At 45.9% G+C, this 25,092-nt stretch overlaps 1 protein-coding gene across 4 annotated transcripts in view; it reads right to left on the reverse strand.

Moving 5' to 3' along the window:
- Window positions 1-6,746: 6,746 nt before the first annotated feature.
- Window positions 6,747-25,092, reverse strand: part of Nhsl2 (NHS like 2) — a 243,962-nt gene continuing 225,616 nt past the window's right edge. For 2 of the 4 annotated variants that reach the window (XM_085838085.1, XM_029473277.2), the window contains 3 exons: window positions 18,956-21,271; window positions 16,938-17,070; window positions 6,747-16,150 (listed from right to left, as the gene is read on the reverse strand). In XM_085838085.1, coding sequence (XP_085694211.1) covers window positions 15,829-16,150; window positions 16,938-17,070; window positions 18,956-21,271 — 2,771 coding nt within the window. In that variant the 3' untranslated portion in view covers window positions 6,747-15,828. Of the gene's footprint in view, window positions 16,151-16,937; window positions 17,071-18,955; window positions 21,272-22,462; window positions 22,595-24,791; window positions 24,985-25,092 lie in introns of all 4 variants that reach the window. The other 2 variants (XM_029473274.2, XM_029473275.2) reach the window with 2 other exon arrangements.

Consider the following 25,092-nt stretch of genomic DNA (forward strand, 5'->3'; position numbering starts at 1 on the left):
CCTTAAACAAATGTTCACTTAGTTGCCACACTTATTAAACGAGTTACCAATGAACATCATGGTCACCACTCAGAAAATAGAAAGTTGCTTGAGAAACCTTCCATGTGTGTTGCTGAACTCACAAATTTTGGCTCTGAAGCACCGGGGTTATAGGTGTGTTCCCACCATGCTTGACTCATTTTTTTTTAAGATTTATTTATTTATTTATTATATGTAAGTACACTGTAGCTGTCTTCAGACACTCCAGAAGAGGGAGTCAGATCTTATTACAGATGGTTGTGAGCCATCATGTGGTTGCTGGGATTTGAACTCTGGACCTTCGGAAGAGCAGTTGGAGCTCTTAACCACTGAGCCATCTTATCAGCCCTTGACTCATTTTTTAAATTACTTTTTTGTTTTTGTTTTTTTGAGAGAGGTTTTCTTTGTATAGCCCTGGCTGTCCTGGAACTCACTCTGTAGACCAGGCTGGCCTTGAACTCAGAAATCCACCTGCCTCTGCCTCCGCCTCCCAAGTGCTGGGATTAAAGGTGTGTGCCACCACTGCCCGGCTCTTTTTTTGTTTTCTTATATATACATTTTATGGCTTTGTCTCATTATGTTGACCTCAAACTTGCTGTGCTGGTTTGAATGAGAAATGTTGCCTATAGGCTCAGGTATCTGAGCCCTTGGGTCCCAGTTTCTGGCACTTACATGGGGAGGTTTAGGCTGGTACATCCTTGGTGGAGGAAGTACTTCATTTGGGATGGAGTCTGAGATTATATAGCCTTGCCCTATTTCCAGCTTACACTCTCTGCTTCATGCTTGCTTTTGAGGGTTCGAGCTCTCAACTGTCAAGCCTGCCTCTTGCTGCCATGTTTCTCCATCATGATGGACTTATCCCTCTGGTACTGTAAGCCCAAGGGAATTCTCTCTTCTATAACAGCCTTGTTCATGGTGTTTGTCATAGCAAGAGATTTACTATAAGACATACTAAAAGACTTATTGTAATACTCCTGCATCCAATTCCCTAGTGTCAGAATTACAGGTTTGCACCATCATACCTGGTTTTAAATTTTATTTTTAACAAACATGAAAATTGTGCATATAAATGGGGTAGCATGTTTCATATATATACCTTTTTTGATATAGAGTCTCATGTAACCCAGGGTGACCTTACTATGAACTTGCTATAGAGCAAAAGATGATATTGAACTTCTGATTTTTGTTTCCACTTCCTGAGCACCAAGATTCTTCACCACCATCCCTGGTTTATGTGGTCCTGGAGATTGAATTTAGGGCTTTTGTGCATGTTAGGCAAATGCTCTACCAGCTGAGCTACATCCCTTTCACATGTGTTGTTTTATTTTGTTTTTTGTTTTTTGTTTCTCTGTGTAGCTTTGGCTGTCCTTAAACTCTCTCTGTAGACCAGGCTGGCTTTGAACTCAAGAGATCCACCTGCCTCTGCCTTCTGAGTGCTGGAATTAAAGGAATGTGCCATCATTGCTGGCCCATCTGTCTTTCTTTATTAATTATATCTTATCCCTTAGAAGCAGCCACTTTCTTAACTTTTTAAAAGCAAGGTATCCCAGGCTAATTTGAGCTTGTTACCTTCCTGTTTCTGTCCCCAAAATGGTGAGATTATAGGCATGGGATACCGCTCCTGACACTCTTAACTTTTCATAACAGTTTACTTTTTTTCTTTATAGTTGCATCTTTATGCACACGATTCTTTTAGCTTTGCTGGTTTTGGACTGTATCTAAGTGGAATCATAGCATGTGTATTCTTTTGTGTTCTGCTTTTTACACACACACACACACACACACACACACACACACACACACTCACACACTCACAAATTTGCTCTTGTTTGAGACAGTCTTACCTATCCTAGAATGGCCTAAAATTCCTTACACAGTGAGGATGACCTGAATTTCTGATCCTCCTGCTTCCATCTCTTGAGTGCTAGGATTGTAGGCACATATCACCTTGTCCGATTTTATGCAGTGCTGGGACCTGAATCCAGAGCTTCACGCATGATATGCAAGCACTCCACTGAACTGAGCGACCCCTCAGCCTGCCCAGCTTTGTATTTGCATGGCTTATATGTGCTGTGTGTGGCTTTAATTGTAGTCCATATTTTTCCACTTTATTTTTTGTTCTTTTTTTGTTTGTTTGTTTTCTTGTTCTTTTGTTTTGAGATGGAGCCTTATTATATGGTCCAGAATGGCTTTGGACTCCTTAGCTTCAGGAACCCTCCCAGCCTTCAGGGTTGCTGAGACTACAGGAGCACCCCACTGTATCCAGCTTACCCATCTACTTTATAAACAAACAAACAAACAAAAAACCAAAATAGGATTTCTCTGAGGTCTAGGCTGGCCTCAAATTCCATCCCTGACCCCTCAACCTTTCAAGTTCTGGGGTTACAGGAATGCGTCATGGTGTTCAGCTCCATTGTGTTTTTGATGGACATTGGACAGTTTGGGTTGTTGCATACAATGATGTTACAGACCACCTTTCTTTGCCTTTGGGAACTACATACACATCTCTCAGGATGTACATGTGAGAGTAGAACTGCTGGGTCCTTAGGATGTGAATCCCTGGCAGCATTCAACAGCTGGAAGATGCAGTGGGGATGGAGAGGGGTCTGCTCCACTCCCACATACAGACGATTATAGAAGGGCAGGATACTCTGAGAACAGGCAAACAGAAGTTTCTCAGGTTTCTCAGGAGCCTGCCATGCCAGCTAAGTGGTTATGAAAGGTATTGAGGGAGGCTTTCTGTTTGGGCCTTTGGAGTTAGTTGTCAGCCCCCATAACTGAGGCTCCTGTGGGTGCTGATGGAAAGATGGGGAGTAGGGGTAGTGAGGTGCTTGCTTAGAAAAATGTCGAGTAAATGTTGAGAAAGGAGGTGACCACAGGAACACAGAGTGACAGTGATGACTCTGCAATAACAGAATATGGGCTTGTTGGTTCTGGCTCCGGGGATGGCTTAGCTGATAGCTACTCCATGAGAGTGGGCATGGGGTCAGCATTGGCCAGGACTGCCCTCGGCACCTCCTGCTGTGTCTGGTATATAGTAGGAGTTCACCACATAGGTGCTGAATAAAGATAAAAGATAGCAATGGAGGAGCAAATGGAACCTAGACCATCATAGGGGCTTTGTAGATAATAGCATCATTTTATTAATGGTACTCTATAATGGATGGAGAGATGACTCATTTGCTTCTGTTACATGCCATTCCCTCCGCAAGGTTTTCCTAACAGATATTAGTGGGACATGAGAAATAGCAAGTCGAATGAAAGTTGCTGGCATGTGTCCCAAGAAGGTAACTACAACTTTAAAAAGCTACAAACACAATCAAATGAACTTTAATTGATCTGGAGTGTCATCTGGGTAAGATCTATGAAAAGGGGAATCAGAAAATAAGAATGTGTCATTGTGTAACATGTAGTATTCTGGAGAGTATGATCCATGTGATGAATGTATAATTTGTCACCTGGGTCCCGCCCCCCCTTCAGTGGTTGGAATGAGAATGGTCCCATAGGTTAATATATTTGAATGTTTGGTTCCCAGTTGGTGGATTCTTTGGGAAGGACTAGGTGTGACCTTGTTGGAGAAGGTGTGTCACTGGGGGTAAACTTCTCTCTCTCTCTCTCTCTCTCTCTCTCTCTGCCTCCTGCTTATGAACAAGATCTAAGCCTGCCTGCAAGTTATGCCTGCCTGCCTGCCTGCTTCCTGCTGCCATGCTCCCACCATGATGGTTACATATGGACTCCCCCTCTGAAACTACAGGCCCCCATTAAATGCTTTGTTTTATAAGTTGCCTTGGTCATGGTGTCTCTTCACAGCAGTAGAGCATAACGTAAACAAGGTGTCCTCACAGGAGGACTTGATGTCCCATTGCTGGGAGTGCTGTAGCAAAAGGATTTCTTCAACTATTGGCTCTTTCCGAGCTAGAGAGAAACCAAAGGGTGTGTCCTTTGTGGGGTGTTTTAGGGCTGGTGTCCTGCCGAAGCTAGAGTATAAGGCTTCAGAGCCCATCATTAAGCCGCAGAGTGGGCTGACCCTTTGCTGTGCCTTATCTCATCTACTCTTACCTAATTATCTTCCCCCTTTTCTCCCATACAGAGTTGCGGAGCCCTGGGGCAGTCCCTGGAAACGTGTGTGTGTGTGTGTGTGTGTGTGTGTGTGTGTGTGTTTGTGTGTGTGTGTTAATTAAACTCCATCTCAGAGACTGCCTACCAGAAAATCCACCCTTCATGCAAGGGTCATGCAAATGCCTTCAGGAAATTGGGTAGCAGGCTGAATTTAGTACTTCCACAAGTGCTGGGAACGAGGTAATTTGGATATATTCTGTCTTATGTAAATTCCTGAAACATGGCAAAGAACCTTGTACTTCTGACAATGTTTGTGCGTCCACTCAGTCTTGGGGTCTCTTTCATAATTACTGTACCAGGACTTGCCTTTGGTGAGACTGGTCAATGAAGGTGAATCCCTAATAAGAAGGTGAATCCCTAAAAGTACAACTAACTCCTGGTGTAGTGGCCACAGGGGGTTCTGAGCCTACCAGAGTGAAATGCAGATGCTGATTTGATTTAGTGCATGTGTAGGGAACAGAAAAAGTCCTGAATGAATGAAGTCCACAAAAATCAGGGTTTCTTGTTTGTTTTTTTGTTTCTGAGGATCAATCCCAGAGTTTAACACATGCTAGGCAAGAACTCGCGTCAACAACGTGTATTGTTGACATGGGCACAGACAGCTATGCCTCCAAGGCCTCAGCCCTACGACAGTGACAAAGCCTTTCCTGGGAGGTTCATTGGGATGGAAAAGCTTTCCTTAGGACTCTGAGTCTGAGTGTTTGTGGATAACTGATGACTGTGTGCAAAGACGACAACTACAGCTCTCTCCTTAGGGATGTTCATTCAAAGCCTGAGACTGCTGGTCTGCAGAGACCTCCTACGAAGACAAGCCAACAACCCATCCTCCTGTGCTGTACATAATAAACACCCAGAAGCTCTGGCTTGAGGTAATAGCAGAATCCCACCTGGTCCCAGCCTTACTGTACTTGTTCTGATGTGTTTGGCCTTTGATCATTCACTTGACACCCTTTGTCAAGTTCCAGAACCTAAGCCACATAGGTGTCCATCGATTTGTTGGGGTGCACAAGCTACAGGCACACATGGAGATCAGAGGACAGCTTACAAGAGTATGTTCTTTCTTTTCATCATGTGGATCCCAGGGATCAAATTCACCTCTGGGAAACTTGGTGGCAGCCCATTTACCTATAGAAGGGTAGGCCCTTTTACTATGCCCATCTTGCTGGCCCTTCTAGACTCAATTTGAACAGCTGCTGTGCTGACTGTAGCCCTACCCTCTCCCTTGTCATGTTGGCTTTGTAGTTCTGCTGTGTCTTTTTGGAAGAGGAAATTGGTGACATCGGGAAATATGAGTTATCCCCTAGACTCTAGAAAGTCAGGCCATGGAGCTGAAAGGGCCTCAGCCTTAAAAGCCAAAGAACAAATTAATCCCAGTACTTTAGGGTAAGTAGTTGGATCCTGAGGCCAGCCTGGTCTACACTATTTTTTCCAAGGGAGCCATGACTACATAGTGAGAGCATAACTCAAAAAGAAAGAAAGAAAGAAAGAAAGACAGAAAGAGATAAAGAAAGAGAGAGAGAAACAAAGAAATAAAAAGAAAGGAAAGATAAAATAAAGACAAAAATAAAAGAAAGAAAAAAAGAAGAAGAAAAATCAGAGAATAAAAATTCTTCTTTTTATTATTTGTTGTTTGGAGACAAGGTATCTCTGTACAAGCTGGTGTTGAACCTGAGACCCTCCTGCCTCAGCCTCCTAAGTGATGGAACTTCAGGCCTGTGGCATGTACCATGCCTGCCTTTGAAGCTCATTTACATGGGAGATGACTCATATATAGATGTTCCCACACAGCTGAATGGTGGGAGCATATTCTTTGAGGGCTAGAAGTGACTTGGGTCAGATGTGGTCTGGCTGTTTTGCTCTTGATCGGTTGGTCACTGTAGTCCCCTTTGCAAGCTAGAGAACAAAGCAGGGAGGCAGTGCTGCCCAGTCCCTAGTGCTATAGACATCTACAGGTCTCAGCTCTGTGAGCAGCTGAACTTGAACCTTTCAGATGGATATCTCGACACATGAGTTGCCTGCCCAGCTACCCTATGCCTTGGGTTCCAAGGCATGTTCACTGGGGCATGTTTCTGGAAGACATTGTGGGTCACATATTTGTTCGGGCTTCTCAGAGTTAGCGAGTGCCAAATGCAATGTATGTGAGCCCCTTATGAAACCGAGGGAAGACCTGAACAAACTTTCTAGCTTATGATTTTAGTAAACCTTAAAACTCTCTATTTAGGCCTGGAGTACTTGTAGTATGCATAAAGCCCTGGGATTGATTTGAAGCAAGCAAACAAACAAGTCCTTGGTTATGTGCTCATAATGATAACCACTGCCTGCTTTGCTTTTCCAGCATGGGAGGGCTGCTTCTGTTGATTCCCTACTTGTGCCAGATGTCCACTAGGTGACCCCTTGACATCTGACAACATCCTGCCTCCTTACCTGTCTCACGCATACATTCTGTTTCACAAAGTTTGTCTCTATGGTTAGCATGAAGAGACTGGGGAAAGCAGGTTGTTCAGTATCACTTGTGTGGCTAGTATACCCAATGCCTGAACCAGGCCTGTTCCAGAATTAAGGTATCGGTACCGTGAAAGCAAGGGAGGGAAGCAGAAAGTGGTTTTTAACAGAAAAAGGTTTATTTTTAAGAAGACAACAAACAGCTCTAGCTCTATAAAGAATAATACAGTTCAATTGCTGGTAGCAAGCCAGTAAGGAATCTTAAAACGAAACAAAACGAAACGAAACAAAACAAAACAAAACAAAAAAGGAAAGAAAGACAAGAAACCGCTTTGTAATATCAGCCCACAGAGGGCTCTCTTCTAGTTTGTGTTGGAATCCTCCAAAGACTGGGTTTGTGATCTCTCCTACTTACTGCTACTGGACCGGGAATCCAGGATACAGTCCCACCCCTGGGGTGGACGTTACCCTTGCCTTTCAGTGCAGGTCATCAGTCTGTACATTCCCATCTGGCATTTGTCTTCAGGGCATAGTGGGCCCAGGAGCACCGAGTGCAGCACTGACCCAACACAACTGTACCAGGGCTGCACAGCAGGACTGACCAGTTCTTAGTCCTCACTCTGCTTTTGAGCTCCTCTTGGGTCCAAGGCACAACCCACTTTTCCTTCCCTTCCTACTTCTGGAAATCCTAAACAGAAGGCAGAAATGAATCATGTCATGGGTGCTTGAAAGTTACTTTGAAACTTATTTGATTCTGATGTTTGAAAATTTAGATTTCGGGAAAGAGATGGATCCCTGGGCTCAAAAGACAGAAATTAAGCTAAAGGGCCTAAGGAGTGAGTTTGTTGAGTTTGAAAAGCCACATCTATGTCCCAGTAACTGAGTCCACATGCAATACAAATCCTGACTGGGCAGGGATGCTGTCCTGTCCAGGAATGACACAGAGGAGTTCCTTTAAATGGCTCCATAGGAGAGGAGTCAGCTAGCACAAGCTAATGCAAAGAAGCTCTCCAAAGAAAGAAAGAAAGAAAGAAAGAAAGAAAGAAAGAAAGAAAGAAAGAAAGGAAGGAAAGAAAGAAAGAAAGGAAGGAAGAAAGGAAGAAAGGAAGGAAGGAAAGAAGAAAGAAAGAAAGAAAGAAAGAAAGAAGAAAGAAAGAAAGAAAGAAAGTAAGTGATGCATTAGGACCCTTCTCTCTGCCATTCCCTTCCTTAACCACTTTCCTGAGATCTAGTCCTGAAGCAGAGGACCAATGAGAGCATTGTATGTTATGCACACACTCAGGTCCAATTCACAGCCAGCTGCAGAAAACACACACAGCTTTCCAACGTTTGCAGCCACGGGTGCACACAGTGTGAGAACTGTGAATCTGAACTCCAGTTCCTGAAAGTGGGAGGGGTAGGATGGGAGCAGGATAGAGGGAGGAGTTAAGAAAACAAGAAGTGGTGTGTTGGGTTGGTTGGAGGAGTGTAGTGACACACTCTAGGCCATGGGGACTCAGGAGGCAGGGGACATTGGCACAAATATTTCCTGCACCCTGTTTTTTTTCTTTGCTGGGGTTCCATGCTGTCCAGTGGTAGGCATCATTTGCGTTAGGACAGAGATATGTGTGTATTCTGGGTTTGAAAATCAGCCTATGGAACCAGTAAGTTGGTGATTTTTCCAGGAAATTGTAAAATGAAGTGGAATCTTATAGCATGTGCTTTTGAATAACAGCACCCTAAACTGGCGATAGTAGTGTGGGATATGACAGGTGGCCCAAGACAGGAAGAGCAAGGACAGGACAAAAGTTCTAAGTAAACTTTCCTGCCAGTTTACCCCAATCTTGGGCAAACAGAGACACAATGAATGGAACAGATCCATTTAAGGAAATAAGGTGATTATATATATATATATATATATGAATGATAGGGGGACACAGAGAAAGACTGTCATGTGTAGACCTGTACTTGCCCCGATGTGGACAGAATGGTCGGATGGCAGTTAGTGACAGTCTTTAGTACAAGACTCACTTAAAGAAAACCTTTGTAAATTATTACATTTATCTATTTGTATGTGTGAGCCTGTGTGTCTGCACGTGTGCAGAGGTCAGAGGATAGTTTGCAGTAGTTGACTCTCTTCTTCTACCTGTGGGTTCTACTCAAACTTAGATCAGTTCATCAGGCTTGGTGGCAGGTACCTGTTCATGCTGAGGCATCATGCCAGGGGGGGTCAGCCTTTCATGGTCTGTGAGTTGAGAATGGTTTTCTTATGTTCCTAAGGTTGTAAAAACAAGTGAAGGAACAAACAACTACAGACACAAAAAAAGAATCTGTTCCAGAAACCATATGTGACCCACGAAAACCTAAAATAGTTACTCCCAGGCCCTTTGTAGAAAAAAAGTTTATTGATTTCCTGAAACAATGGAAAAAACAAATAACAGCAAAAACAACAACAACAACAAAAAACCCCCAAAAAACCAAAATAAAAACCCCAACAAACCATCAGTCTCTGGTGAGAGAAGTTCATTGAGCCTGGAAGCCAGAGAAGATCCAAGGGGAATGAGAACATGGAAGTAACAGGAAATATTCCTCAGCATCATAGCATAACCCTCAAGGTATAGTGCCTGTTGGTCCATAGGACAGTGAGGTATGTGTGATTTATGGAAGGAGGCCTGAGATGGCTAAAGGAAGAGCACACTAAGGAATACTGGCAAAGAATGTTCTGGAAAAGAGACCACATGTAGAGATGAGTACTGATTCGGGAGCTCTGGTATTACCTGATCAGATCAAGGAGGAATTTTGAGCCCAGGGATTGGTAAAATATCAAGTGAGGTGAAGTTTCTAGAACATAATTGAGTAGTTCATAAGCATGCCACAGTCTGAAGATTTCACAAAAAGATGAGGAAGGTAAGGTTCTAGTAAATTCTGGGAAAGCTAACACTGCTTTGCCCTACTTTAACTAAACAGCAAGTACAAAAACTCACACTAATAAGGACTTAAAGACCTTAAAGAACAAATGACAAGAAAAGTTTTGTTTTGTTTTTCCAAAAGAATCCCCTAGAAGATTCCCTTACATAGGGAAGCTTTCCTCCTAAAAATGAAATTTATTCTATATAAATCCATTTTTCTACATAGCTCTTAGGAAAAACATCCCCTGTATGAAGTAGGGCACAGATAGCAAACATGGAGGGAGATGCATTTCTAAACTAAAAACCAGATTTTCTTTGGATTCATAAACTAAAGAACGCTTGCGCGTGTTCCCTTAAAGCATATAGAATTTTTTTTCACTGAAATACCCGGGAAATTAATGAGTCAGACAAGTAGAAGCCAGTCATGGGTCCTTCATAAATATAGTGCTTTAAATGACAAGACATTCATCCCAGAGACCAGGGACCTAGAATTGATGCTGGGCCCTGCCTCAGACTCATTGTGTGACCTTCAGTGAGCCACTTGACCCTTCTGGGCCTTAATTTCCTCTATGAAAAGAGGGAGGTTGGTCCCTTTCACCTCTTACACTCTGTGATTATAGATAAATATAGAAATAAGAGAATTATATCAATCTAGAAATAAGAAATCCCACCCACCCCCAAAGTAAGCCTTGGAGTCAGTAGAAAAAAGTAGCAATGAAAGATAATAAAAAGAATAAAATTTTAACTGCTAGCCAGAGTAAATATATCTCATTTAAAAATTAATGAAAATGTAATTTACAGCTGATCAGAAAACATTAGAACATACATGTTGGTATTTCTTCACCAGCACACATATGGAGGAGGAATGGCTTTGAGGTGACTGGTACGGTGACTACAATGTTGTGTTTGCATGCAGAACATCTTATAAAATTGGACATAGAAAATCTCAAGACCACATACGGAATAATTCTATAAAGCTTAGCAGTACGAAGAGGCTGAAGGGGGGGGGGTTAACTGGCTGCCCTGGTTCTGGTGTTCATTGGATTCCCTGTAGGGGGAAGGTCAATACTATCAAATGCCACACTTTTTACATTAAGCAGAACCTCAATAAAAATCAAATCTGCTGGAGCCCTCCTGGAGAACAGTCACCAAGGTGAGGACATTGACTTAAGGGCTGGAACCACTGCAACCACCACTGTCCCCTTTTGTTGTTGTTGTTGTTGTTATTATTTTAAAAACCAATCCAAGACAGATGGGCCCGATTCAATCTGGCAATTTCTTAACATTGAACAAACGTGTAGCTGACCAAGATGGTACACATGCCTCTTTGCCAGAGACTGGTAACTGTAACAGTAGGAAAGACTGGTAGCTTGTTGGAGAGGTGTGGCGCTGGCAGTTTGGGGGGCTTGAAGGAGTAATCTCTCTCTCTCTCTCTCCCTCTCCCCTCCCTCTTTCCCTCTCCTCCCCCTTCTTCTCTCTCATATGTTGCTCTTGATGGTTCCAAGATCACACTTTGAGAACCAGTGGCCTAGATTTGGGCCTTTACTGAACAAAAGTATATACTTCTTTCACAGAATCCTTACTAGGCAAATTTCTTCTTGCTAAACTTATTAAAGTGCCTCCATCATGTGTCTAAAAACCACTCACCACCATAGTCCTCCATAAGTTGATCTCAAAGTAGTTTAAAATAATTTGACTTGGCTTCTTTTGGGTAATTTAAAAATCATCGTACTGTTTTTCTGACTTTTGACAAAGGCACTATTTTGTACCTCTTTCCTACTCTCTTGTCCTTTTAAATTCTTACTATCTTCGTCACTTATAGCTGAAATACATGCAAAGGCATTGAAGGGACTGGGGGCTCTGGTTTAGATAAGGTCTCATTCTCACACCAAGGCGGAGTCAAAGCACAAAACAGAGACAAAATGGCAAGAGGGGAGTGGAGGCCTGTGCTTAGGAACTGTACCTCCAACCAATTCAATAACCACCACTGATATTGGACGACTGACATCAGTAAGAAACGGACTCGACAGAGTCACCTTGCACAAACAGGACACACTTCACAAACTCCTTAAATCTTTTGTGTCTTTTACCTAAACGGCAAGTAATATTAATCCCATTTCCACAAACATGTTAATGTACAATATGAATGATTGATACAGGCCTTCTCAGAGGCTTTTAAGTAGCTTTATCTCAGAGTCCTTTGTAGGAAAACAGCACAGGGTTATTAGCTAGATAATTGACCATCAGCTACTAACTACAATGATTCCAGGAGAAAACAGTGTTTTCTCTGCTCTGGAATCAGCCATCAGGGAGTGTGGTCTTTCCATGGTGAAAAAGAACTTGTACAAGTAGTTGATGCCTAACATTCTGCAAGAACTTCATTCCTTTGGCTTAAGGCTGTTCCCCTGTTCAAATGCAAGCAGCCCTCAGAAAAGGTAGCATTAAGCCTCCCGGTCTCAAAGCAAATGAATTCATCCCTTTCCTGAGAGCATGTTTTCTTCTTAGGAGGAGAACAAAGTAGGAGGCACTGAGGAGAATCGGTGCTGGGCCGCAAGGACTACAAGGGAGAATGAAGCAGAAAGAACAGACAGAAGGTCACAGGGGCAGACCCCCAACTGACTGTTGAAGGGCTCTGGCCACAGTGTTCCTCCTGACCGGGGTGCTCATTTGCCAGCTGGAGCAGGCCATTTAGACATGCTTGTGATAATACTTAAGATTCTCTAATGCTTAGGCATACAAAGGCTTCTGGCAACAAATGGAGAGACAGCAAAGAAACATTTGGTGCAGAACCTGCCCCCAAAATCACAACTACACTCAGGAAGAGTAACCGATACAACTTTACAGAGTGCAAATCGCAGGGCCAAGGCAAGGGTAAGGCACTGGCGGGGGCCTTGAGAGTGGGCGTCTCCCCAATCGCCTCACCCTAGTCCTGGCCCTGGCAAATCATAGCAAAGGAAAAGCTCACCATTGTGCCACAGACTTGGCTAACATAGAGGGCGGAGCAGTGAGCAACAGAGCACTGAGTGATTGATAGATAACTAGTCTTTTTTTTTTTTTTTTTTCCTGACTGGTTCAAAGGTGAGGAGGAGGGGTGGACAGGTGCATGGGTAGATCTGCTCAGAGTGACAAGTTACGGAGACAACTGGATCTGGGTTGTCTAGATAAAGTAGATGTCAGGCAGAATGCTTGTTGGCAGAACCTTAACCTTGGGGTCATGAAGCTAACAGGAATGGATTGGCTGCCCATGGCCTTGACTCCTTTGTGGCTGAGCTGTTGCTACCAGTGCAGTTCACGGGTGTTAGGACTGGAGGACAAGTTGGAGGCCCATGCAGGCCAGGAGTACAGGCAAAGGGGAGGAGCCACAAGGAAAGTCAGCCTTTGTACTAAGACTAGCCTGCTCTCCACCACTCACATTTGAACCACAAATCAATACCCACCAAGTACAAAGCATTAATTGCATCTTGGGGTGGGGGTGGGGGGGTCGTCTTGCCAACCCTTGTCTATATTCACTCTAACAGAGCCACCTACCACTAAAGATTGGAGCTGGAGGGAAACAGGGGGATACAAATAGCTTGAAGCAGAGGCTGACTATGTGGGGCCAATTTGAGTTCCCTCCAACTTACTGACTATGCTACCTATAGAGGTCACTCTGGAAGCAACTTCCCAGAGAACCTCCCTGAAAGGAGTTTCTCCACAACTCTCCCCCAGCCTCACAGGCAGCATACATTGTACCCAGGGAAGAGAGTTGGATAAGAGAAGGTTAAGTATTAGAAAGATGCTTGGTGGTGAGCTGATCAATGAGTGGTAGATCTTTTCTCCAATAGTCTGCTTTCTTTAGGACTAGGTCCACTCCTGCAAACACTGAATGGACATTCCCAGGCCTAAGTCTTTTCTCTGACTGTGAAGTCTCTGCCCCAAATCTTTTTGTGCTAATGGGTTTCTGAGGGTCATAGTGATGCAGAAATGTTCTAAACATCCCGGGCCCACAGAGTTTTGCAGAGGGAAACAAGGGTTCAGGCAACTGAGACCACCTCAAGCGGTCTAAGCGTTCAGTTTTACAATCTTTTGGGGGGGGGACACACCTCCAGAGGTAGCAAGGTGAGGGGAGAGGCAAAACCCATGAGAAGGAACAAACAAGACACTTGCAAAGAAAAAAAAATCAGCAAAAGTAGCAAGCCCTATACAGAGTCCCATATGCTCACACGTTCAACCACTCATGATGCTTCTGAAGGGCAGAGCCAGGGAGCCTTTTGCTTCTCTTAGACACAAGCATGGGCATCCGCTCCTTCATTTACCTACAGAGGCAAATGCCTCTGTCTTTTGGAGTTCTGAGTTCAGGTCAGCTGGGATACTTCTATATAAACTAAGGCCAAGACTGAAGTCCAGATCTCACTATGTAGCCTCGGCAGCCTGGAGCTAGCTATGTAGATCAGGCTGGCCTCAACCTCACAGAGATCTGCCTGGCTCCATCTTCCAGGTGCTGGGATCAAAACTGCATCGCACATTCCTGCCTGACTCTTGTTTCAATTCAGTCAAAACTTAGGAAACTTGGTTAAGATCTTCATGTCAAATGTTTTAAACACTTCCAAAACAACTATAGTTTCTCAGAACTGTCTTATTATTTAAGAGACCATTTTCCCCTTAAGTCTGAGAGAAGTGCTAGAAGACAGTTGGTGAGCTTGACCTATTTTCATTTGTCTAGAATTCAGAATTAGACCAACCCAACCAAGGATTTCAGCCTAAGGCTTCCATGCCAGGGGCCCGAGTCTTCTTAGCACTCAGTGGAGTTTTATTTCAGTTCCAGCCACGTTGCCTTGCTGGAGTGTGGACAGTTGAGCTAAGAGCTTGCTTCTCATTGATAAGGATTGTCAAAATGGAGATCTGTTTGTATCTGGCCTCTTGCTGCATCCTCCAGGAGAGTGAGCAAGGAATCTGGAAGGGCAGAAGCACAGTGGGCAGGGGCATAGGAGGAAGGGTGCAGGGAACCGTTTTTTGTTGTTTGTTTTTGCAAAGCACGCTAGAAGTTCATTTCCTTTTGGCCCCCTTGGGACCAGAAGACTGTGAGCTTTCCAACACAGGCAAGCACGGTTTCTCTGCTCAGTGTTTTCCCATCTTATCCCTAGCCCCCCAGAAAGCAGGTATATGGAAATCAGGAGCTCTTGCTTTGCTTACAAAATTGAGTTGACAAGAATGGCCATTGCCTGATGACTTTGGAAAAGAAGGGGTCATTGTGGTTGTTCTGGAAGTCTTTCCACATCTGCTGTCTTCCACCACAGCTAACTGAAAGTTGGCCAAATAGCAGTACCTAGATGGCAAAAAGTAGCCCTTGTATCCTGGGCCATTGCATGGCTGCCTTTTTGATTTTGAGTGGATCTTTTTTTCAGTATACAGGTTCTGGACTTTCGAAAGAGTCAGACTTCCTTTAAACAAAATCCAAGCAACCACAAAATAGCACAATCTGAATCGAATGGTATAGGGACAAGATACACTTACTTTCCACTCCTGGAGCCTTCCATGATGCCGGTCCTTTACCTATGTACTTCCTGTAAAATGAATGTTACATGCAAGTGAAATGAGCGTTCTTGGAGTATACAGCATGAGCTGGGCACAGATCCTGGCTACCCATGTTGACAGACACTCGAGAGACCTCAAGGCGTGCATGCGAGTTGCCTTGGCTGAGCTTGGTTCATTAGCTAATGGGGGAGGGGGGATCCTAGAAGTTTATTAAAACTCATCACCCTGATCTCCGCATAGACAATCAAACTGAAAAAGGCATGAAGTTTTGGAAGAGTCACATTCATATTTTGCACCACAAAAGCCATCCAATCAACTCCATGCCGTAATTAGTGCACGCCTACAGAACTCTCTCTGGAGGAAAGTCACACTGTGGTTGAGGAGGCCTTGGTGTCTCTCTGTGTCTTCACAAAGGGCCATCAAGGCCTCTTCAAGAAAGTAGATAATCAACAGTGGGAACTGGTACCCTCTGTCCCCAGGCCTGATTTAGAAGGTCCCAATCTGTTCTCCATACTGTGTCCCTCAGTGACAGGAGCCAATGGACAAAGACGATAGGACATTAAAAAGGTGGCTCTCCAATCTGAGGCTCTCTTAGTGCACAGGGCTAGAGACGAGAAGTAGGACTCCGATGTTTAGTCATGGCAAGGATGGAAGAATGGAAATGTGGAAGGTCTGAAGCCTATCCGAGTGCCAGGTGAGCTCCATTGTTGTGTTGTCCTCTCTGCTGTTCAGAGTGTGAGTTAACATCAAAGACATCGATTCTTTTGTCATTCCCGTGGTTGGTTCCTTTCTAAAGCCCTCTCTCTTTCTCCTTCTCTACTCAGGCCTAGGAAGTTAGAAGCAAGGCTTAGGTACTGGGGTTGTCAGTGGGTTCGTAGTCTTTTGAGAACTGTGCAATAATCCTTCGAGCCAGAGGGTTTGTCGTCTTCAGCAGCTCGGCCGCTGAGGGGCGGGTCCTGGGAGTTGCCTTACTTCCCTTCTTCTGGAGCAAGGCCTTGAAATCATCATTTCTACCAGCATCTAGGCAGGCACTGCTACTTGGCCCTGGGGCAGCAGCAGCCTCACCGGTGGGAGATTCAGCTGTATTCTTCACTGGTGAATGGGAGCTGGGTTTGCTTCCCGTGAAGCCCTCCCCAGTCTCTTTCCAGCCCAGTAGCTTTCTTTTGGACCTAAAGGAGAGAAAGACTCGTCTGAGGGAGTCGAATTCAGAGAATGTGGGGAGCAGAAAGCCAGCAAAGCTTTGAAAAATTGCCAGCGAGGGATGTGCTAAACAGTATGCACATGACAGCCTTGTGCTGATAGGCTATTCCTCACCTCTTAGCTCCCAGGTCCCTTTCAGGGTCCTGTGTTCTCCACATGCTTTTCAATGCTCACAACTGCAATATCTTGCCCTATGCTACAGGTTCAGTCCTTATTAGTTCTGAGATCAAGGACAAACTTCAAAGAGGTAAGGCCAGTCACTCAGTGAATGAATTAAGGCAGCCAGAGGCTTTGGGAACTGGTTTGAACTGGTGCTCCACACCAGTAACTGGGCTCACGAACCCCTGTGTCATGCCCCTGTGCCCACCCCTGATCCCCCTCTGCCTACGTCCCTGCTCTCATATTCAGCCCAGGGCTCCATGTCACCTTGAGATAGAATTCTGTGGTACAAGAAATTCTGTGAAGGGTTAAATGTCTCTGACTGCAGACAGAGCTGTGAGGGAGCAGATGGAGACACAATAGGCCAAGCAGTTGCTAGGAGACGAGGGGCCTCTCTCAGCACCTGGTCCTCCCCTCCTCCCCTTCACTCAAAGACATCAGTGAATTTGAGATGTGAGGCCCCAGACTGCTCACAAATGTAGGTACCTGGACTTAATGTTCACTTGCAATTCTAATGGCTGCTCAGAGGCAGCAGTTTTTCTTCAAGTAGAGAAGGGGAAAGCAATTACAATTACAATGAAGGAAAATGATCCTGACCTGTGTATCACAGTAAATAAATCTTCAGTTGTGCGGGAAGCCACAAACACGTCATCCTCCTCCTCTGCAATCCATTCGGCTGTTTTATCACTGATTAAACTTTTCTCTTCAGCGCTCGGTTCCACTGACCTCCCTAGGCATAAGAACCAAAAGGAATGACTTTGACCATGATAGCTAGGACAAAGCACATACAATTTCGTTATTTCCCTTGATGTTCAAAGCAACTCTGGATGGACAGCAGGACAGAGGCTTTTGATGGCTCCATTTGTCGAGGAGGAACATGGAGATCTGAAGGTTAATAATTTACCCTCAGGCCATTCAATGCCCACATGGTGAAGACCAGTCCAGATCCCGGTTCTCATGTATGCTTTTCATTACAACAGGTGATCTGAGTGTGTTTTCTTGTTTATTTACTTATTTAAAACAATAGCTCTGGGGACGGAACTCAGGACCTTGCAGACACTAGGTAAGCTCTCTGGCACTGAGCTATATTCCCCAGCCCCCCTTGTTATAAATACATAATTAAAAAACTCAAGATACTGAGAGCACGGTAAAGCAATTATCCTCACCCAGTGGGGGGCGGGGGATGGGACCTGTTTGAGTCGGATGGAGCCTGTGGAGTTGGAGGAAGCATATGTGAAAATAACCCGTGGCTTTGACATGCTCACTTGCTTTCGGCGCAGTGATTAACTTACACTGGAAGCCTAAATCAGCTTAAAGAAGGTCATGAGATTTTGATGTTCAGTATTAAGGGTTTAGAAATGATGAGAAACCCACCACTGAGCCTTGAGGGCATTAATAAAAATAAGCAAGTCACAAAGAAAGACAAATCCGTGATTCCACTCAGCATCCAGAACAGTCAAATCTATAGGCCTGAAAAGTAGAACCGTGGTCACCAGGGCAGCAGAGGAGGAGGGAGGAAAGGGAGAGTTGTTTCAAGGATCTAGACCTTCACTTTTTAAGATAAAAGATGTTCTGGAGATGGGTAACTCAACATGAATGTTCTTAACTGCTAATGAACTGCAGAGGGAAAAATGGCTGAAATTAAGCCAGGGGTGATGGCACACATCCAACCCCAGCACTTGAGAGGCTGAGGTAGAATTGTGACTTCCAGGCCAAGCTATGTAACACAGTGAAAACTCTGTCTCAAAAAAGGAGGGGTTGGAGCCAGGAAGGTGGCACAGTTGGTAAAGCATCTTCTATGCAAGCATGAAGACCTGGGTTCAGATCCCTGACACTCATGTCAAAGCCAGACACCATTGCGCATGTCTGAGATCCTAGTGATCCAGATCTGGTTCTGCGGAAACAGCTGGATGCTCCGAACTTGCTGGCCAGCCAGTCTGGCCAATAAATAAGCTCTGGGTTCTGTAAGAGACTCTGTCTCCAAAATAAGGTAAAGAGTGATAGCGAAGACACGTAACACAACCTGTGCTCTCCCTCCCCCAAATAGTTAAAATGTTAAGTGTTGTGTGTATCTTACAATTAAAACAAAAGCCTACAGAAACAACATCAACCAAAATGGAGAATCATTAAATAGCCTAGTCTTATGGGTAGAGGAAGACTCAAATCATTTAAGGAAGACTGTGCCCTTTCTTCTGAAAAAGGATGCAGGTGATAACACAGCACATCATTTTAGAATCCTGCAAGCCTCCCAGGACACTTGAACTTGGTCTTACAGAGTACTGAGTCCTGTGCATTAATCTAAATGTAGTGTGGCTAAAGAAAACTACTGTCTGGTGAGCTGGACTCCTAGGACGGGGACTGCATACCTGGCTTGGCAGATGTAGTCTGGAAATTCCAGTGTGCTAATGTAATGCCCAACTCAAGGGTAGATTTCCAGACTTTGCCTTGGAGATCAGTCCTGGGTCAGTCCTGATCCCTAGAACCGTAAGGCCGTAAGGCCGAGCAGCAGTTCCTTTTCAGAGTTAATCCAAACCCTCTAGATGTGCCCCCTACTGATTTGGTCACCCTTATCCCTCCTTGCAACTGAAGAAAAAGCCAACAGTCAGCTTACTCACCTGGAGAGATGACCTCTTTTTCTCTGTCAATGTGAAGAGGCGAAGTCACCCCTTTACCAGGTGACTTCTGGTCATCACCAGTGGAGGGACACTTGGCATCTTCCTCCAGGGTGATGATGGGGCTGAAAGGCAGCCTTGGTTCTGCCATGCAGGCATCCATTTGAGCTACAGGGGAGGTGAGAGGCAGGTAGAGCACACTGGGCTTTTTTGGTACCGGGGGTGGAATCTTGGTCATCTTTTTCTCAGCTTCTTCCTGGCTCTGGAGGCCGATTCTTTCAGGCAGGGCTCTCACCTTGGGGCCCCCGTCTTCTACACTGGCCTGGGGAGGTTGCTGTGTTCCTGAGAAGAAAGCACCAGAGGAACTGGCAAGAGGTGAGAAGACAAGGCTGGAGGATGCTGTTGACTCCCCGGGGAAGCTGGGTGACTTTGGTTTCCGCAACACTGTGTAGCTGTCTTGGGGAAGCTGCTTCATGTGTGGAATGGAGCTCCTGGATGTCATAGCCATAGTAGGAGAAGTTAGTGGATACTCCCCAGGGAGAGAGGGCGGCCTGTGGACCAAACTTGGAGGCCTTCGGGCCAATGGAGGTTTCTCGGCAATGGGAGGTTTCACTTTTCTCTCTGGCATGGTGAAGACTTCCTCTGCTCCAGGTTCCTCTGTGTAATCTGGGCTCTCAATGTCGTCTTCCGGCTCAGACTTGCTGACTGACCTCAGGCGAACAGAACGGAGGTCAGACTGAGTAACCATGGGCATGATCGGTTGGTTTGGACTAGTTTTCTGTGCCAGTTTGGCCCCAAAATTGGTATCAGAGTGATGGCGGCTCACCTTGGTTTTGCTGCGGATGGAGATACTCATCCCCGACAGATCCAGGGTGGTTGAAGAGGTCAGTGGTAGGTCAAATGATAACCGTGACTTGCAGATTTTCTCCATTGGTGATGTTGGGGGCAGCGATGACTTCCTTTCTGGTACCACTGGACGTACTCTGACACTAGCACTTGGAGGAGGTAAGTGGCCCAGGGTCAAGGACATGGAGACAGTGGGTGTGGGTGTCTCTGACTGGCTGGAGTAACCACTGGAAGGGGACATCAGTCCAGTGGGCCTCCCAGGAGAGGCTACTTCCCTGGCTTCCACCTCAATGGAGAGCTGGGAGGGTGTTGTCGCTCTGGAGGTGGAAGGGGAGGCCAGAGACTCTGAGCTTCCCTGAACTTGAGTGCACTCAATGACTGTGGTGCCGGTGGCAGTGCTGGAGCTGGACAAGGACTGGTAGGTGTCACCAGACTTCCAGTCAGTAAGATACCAGTGGTGAGAGAACTGTGTACCTCCTGGATCTTTGAGCATTGGCACAGCTGGGTGACCTTGAGCATCTGGGTGAGGTGGGTGGTGCCCTTGGTGTTCCAAGGAGAGGCAAAGGCTCCTGGGCCTCTGGTCCTTGGGCAGTACCAATTCGCCTTCTGGTGGGAGGGCTGGCTCATCTTTGACGAGTGAGACACTTCGCATGGGTGGAGAGGGCTTCTTTTTGGCCTTCTTGAGTGAAATACTTTTGGATCTTTGCCTTCTGTGCCGTGCCTCCTGCTCAGTGCTGAGGGCTGCAATGTTGTCAGTACTGTTACTGCCCTCAGAGCTTGTACTGGCATAAGGCAGGATGCGGGCCTCACTGGTCTTCTGTTCTTCATCATAGTCCACTGAGGTAACACCCGAATCTGTGGGTACAGACAGTGACCGCTCCCGGAACCTGTTGGTCCCACCTGGGCCTGTTTCCAGCCTTGAGGTACCACGGGCAAGAAGGCCAATCTTGGGAGGTCTTTCTGGTATCTGTCTTCGTAGAGTGGGGTGCTCAGAGTAGCTGGGTAGCCCAGTGCATCCTGCTGGGTTATCACGGGTGACAAAGAGCGTGGCCGCCTCCTTAGGAACCAGAGGTGGGAGTGTGTTCAGAGGGACCCAAGAATTCCCCGAGGAAGGGTTTTTTCCATTTTCACTGACTTGATTGCCCTGGCTGCTGGCACTTGGGGTCATGTATGTGAAAGCATCTCCCTTCCAGGAAGTGGAGAATGTTGACTCTGTTGGTCCATTGCAAGAACTGGGGACACTGTACACCACTGCCATGCTCTCCATGCCGGGATGGTCTGAGGCACTGCGAGCCTGGTGAGCGTCTCCGGGCTCACTAGAAGAGTGTCTCAGTCCTGGTGAGGTGAGACTTGGGAACCGAGCTTCCTGCCCAACAGCAACTCTTCCCTGAACAACTTGTGGAGCTGAGTGGCCAGGCCTGATGTCTGAGGTGGCAGAGCGGGCCAGGCTGCCTGCAGGACTGCTGCTGTGACCTGGGGATGGAAAATACATGTTAGTGGTACAGCAAGGGATTCCCCCATCAGCTGCTTTGTGACAAGAACATCAACTTTGTGCCAAGCACCACTTGCCAACAGCTTTGTCAGAATTCCTTGGTTCTTTTCACAGATGAGGATGCTGGGGGAAGTTGGGTTCTTGCCCATCACCACACAGTGAGTCATGGGGTACCCTTGAATTGGCCAGATGGCTGCCAAAGGCTTTCCAGCTTTGATGACTCTTTTCAGAGTAGAAGTGTCACATAGGGCTACCTTGGGTTTCCCCCATACTTTCTCACTGGATTCATGAAACAAGCTGACCTCAGGGTTTATCAGTCCTGAGGTGAGAAAAAAAGTTTCTAAACTGACTAAAGATCACAGCACCATGTGGCTCACAGCCACAGCAGTGAATCTGGAGTTTGCCAGAATGCTGTATTTCTGGCATCTGTCACTTTTTAACTTTTGAACATAAAAGACTTACTATAACTCACAGATGTGACTACACCATGATGTTCCAGTCTCCAAAAGTGTTCTCACAATCACAACTATGACTGTTATAACATTACTATTATTACTACTTTACCTATATGATAATTCATAATAGCCAGCATTTGTTGAATGTTGACTATATCCCAGGCACGTGATAGGCAGACTACACAAATAACTTCGTTTCTACAGTGACTTGTATTGTAGTCAATACAAGATGACGAGTTGGGGGATGGTTCCCCACTTTTACCTATTTACCTAATTTGGCATATATGTTAACATTTTTTTTTTCTGAGACAAGACCTCATTATTATTCCTTGGCTGACCTAGAACTCATGGAGACCAAGCTGGTCTTAAACTGGAGACAATCCTCACACCTCTGGTACTGAGTGCTGGGACTAAAGGTGTGTACTTCATACCTAAATTATATTCCATTTATAATGGCAAACAATAATGGACATTTTTGTTCAAGATTTATTGTTCAAGATTTATTAGCCCAAGATATCTGCTCTCCAAACTCAATTGCTGGTCTTGCTAAAAGCCCTTGGTTACCATTTAATTACCACATTGGCTTTCTCAGGATATTCAAAGTCCCTCTCCCCAGAATTATTCCAGTACCCTACTGACACAATGCCACTTGCATGGCAGGAATAGTGGGAAGGGTTGGGGGAAAAGATTTGAGGGGATCAACTTTATTGGGGTCACCTTGGTCTCGCTGAGAAAAGTTAGAGAATCCAATAATGGTCCGCCTCCGCCTCAGGGTGGACTTGGGGTTCACGGCTGTCTCTGTGTTAAACAACGAGTGTCGAAAACTTGCATGTCTATCAAACTGCTGCCCTGTAGTCAAAATAAAGACACTTGGGTGCATCCTGGTTTCTGTTTACAGTACAGTGGAAGCTGGACTGCGGTAGAGAGAAGGGATGACGGCAGTAGCAATGAACATGAATAGCATCCAGGCAGGTGACACTTCTTCCCCATCCCTCCCAATTTGGTGCTGGGCACACACACTTGGTTTACCTGTACTTCTTAGGTTTACTGGGGCAGTGCTTTTTCAACTCTGGCTCCATACTGAAATAAATTAGGTAGCTTTTGAAATTCTATGACCTTAACTCGAGAACATTCAACATTCTGGGAGGAGGGCCTAGGTAGAAGGGCCTAGGAGTCCTTGGGTACAGGGGTGAGCATCACTGCTTACAGAGGAGAGTGCTGGCCTGAGGCTACATGGCATTTGATTATGATCATTAAAGTTTCTCCTCTGGCGCTGTGGATAGCATCTAGAACCTTCTATATTCCAGGCAAGTACTCTGCCACTGGGATGCAGTCTGGACTCCTGGGCATTGCTTTTGTGAGTCCAGTCTGGACTTGACCTCATCGCCCTGCCTCTGCCTCCAGAGCGATGTGATGACAAGTATGTTCTGTCGTGCCTAGAGTGACTATGATCCTTTCTCTAGGTCTTCACAGGGTCCAGGTGAAGATGGCATCTTCTACTGACTCCAACATTTAAGAAGCAGCCTGGTAGTCTATTCTACAGCCACCTGGCCACATACTACCCAAACTGGCAGTTTGTGTTCACTGAGCCCTATCAAGTTCTCTTAAAGTGCTGGGTTAACGTTTAGTTCTGGAGTTTGCTGGGGCAAAGTCAGGGTGAGGTGATGGTCCATGGGGCTAGACAGGCACTCCTCGTCCCTGTCTCTCACTAGACAGCTGGCTGAGCAGACCTTCCCCTCAACCCCCCGGCACACCACACCACTGCAGCCCCTTCCCAGCAAATGGCTCCACAGGAGAAACTCAAGAACAGCCTGCAAGTGAGAGAGTCATTTAAGACAGAGCGTATCAATGTTGCTTTGTGAGTCTCACATCATGTTTTTACTTCCCTTGGCAAAATTCCCTAGGCCACAAGTTCTACTTCCTGCCCCTCCTTTTCAAGATGACTTTGGGAGCAGTGGATCAACCCATACCCAAGGAGCACACAGAGCCATTGCTTTCCTCAACTTTCCCCAGCACAGTAGAGGCCATACCAACTTCCAGGCTTCCTCTCGTCCCTTATTGAGGTCTTGCTTTCATAAGGCCCCAAGTCTTGTTTCCTGATATAACTGGCCCTTTGCCTTACAGCCACTGGAGTGAGAAGCAGGAGTTCCATGGGCCCCTAAGCTGGAGACTGAGCTAGTGCTGTCAACTTGGCCGGATCTAGAATCTCTGGGAGCTGTGCCTCTGGGTGCACCTGTGGGGACGGACCTGATTAACTTATACAAGCAAAGCCAGCCTAACTGTGGATGAGACCATTCCTTGGGCAGGGGATCCTGGAAAAAGGGAACTGAGCAGCAGCAAGCATTCATGGTCCTTTGCTTCATGTCTGTGGACTCAATGTGACCAGCTGCTGTCAAGCTCCAGCTGCCTTTGATGAACCACCCCTTGAACTGTGAACCAATATATACTTTTTTTTCTTGTAGTGCCTTTTGTCAGGATCTGTTACCATAGCAATGGGAAAAGAAACTAAGACAAATGCAAATGCGTTCTCACTATTCTCAGGGTCATCCTGGGCCCCCGTTTTTGGTCTTTCTGTCTTTGCCCTGCGTCTTTTGTGTCCCCTTCCCTTGTTACGCCACAATTAAACCACATGCACGCTGCTTCCCCTCTCCTTCTGTCTATTATTTGTATGTTCCAGACCCAGCTTTGGGTTTATAACATCATCTTTACCTGAAACAAACAAAATTTCCAAACTTTGTTTCCATTTAAACTCAAAAGAACACCCACATTCAGCAACCCGTTCGTTCGGCACATCCTGTAAAGAACCCTTTGTTCGCTATTACATGGTTATCAGCTATATTGGCAGTGCAGATAGGGGCCGGTGAGGGAAGAGCAGCCACAGTCCCCTCTTCGGCAAGCCTCTGCTCCCTGGGGAGTCATGACCTGGACAGTGCAGGATGAGCCAGTAGCAGACAGAGTGGCCCTCCCTCCCCAGTACCCAGTGCATTTGGAGAGGATAGGCGGCTTGCATGAAGGGAAGCAAACAGGTGGTGTTCAGCAACTCTACCAGAGATGTTGATTGGCACAAGGTCAGACTGCGTGGAGCAGGGCTGAAGCCAGAGCCTCTCCTTTAGGATGGGTAGAGGGAAGGGGTCATTCCAGGCACTTTGCTTGTTGGCAGTAGACAGGCTCAGGCAGGCCTCAGGGGCCCTCACACCCTGGGTCGTGGTCTCATCCTCGCTCAGCTGCCGTTTTGCAGGCTGTTGGGAGAGAGGGTGATGGAAAGGGTGTGCTTCTGAGCAGTTGAGGAGCTGGCGCCCATAGGCTGGCTGCTTAGGCAGAATGACTGGAGGCGTCCTCTTGAAGGC

The sequence above is a fragment of the Mus caroli genome, unplaced genomic scaffold (assembly GCF_978045245.1).
Source record: "Mus caroli unplaced genomic scaffold, Mus_caroli_1 scaffold_5, whole genome shotgun sequence".
NCBI classification, from domain to species: Eukaryota; Metazoa; Chordata; class Mammalia; order Rodentia; family Muridae; genus Mus; species Mus caroli.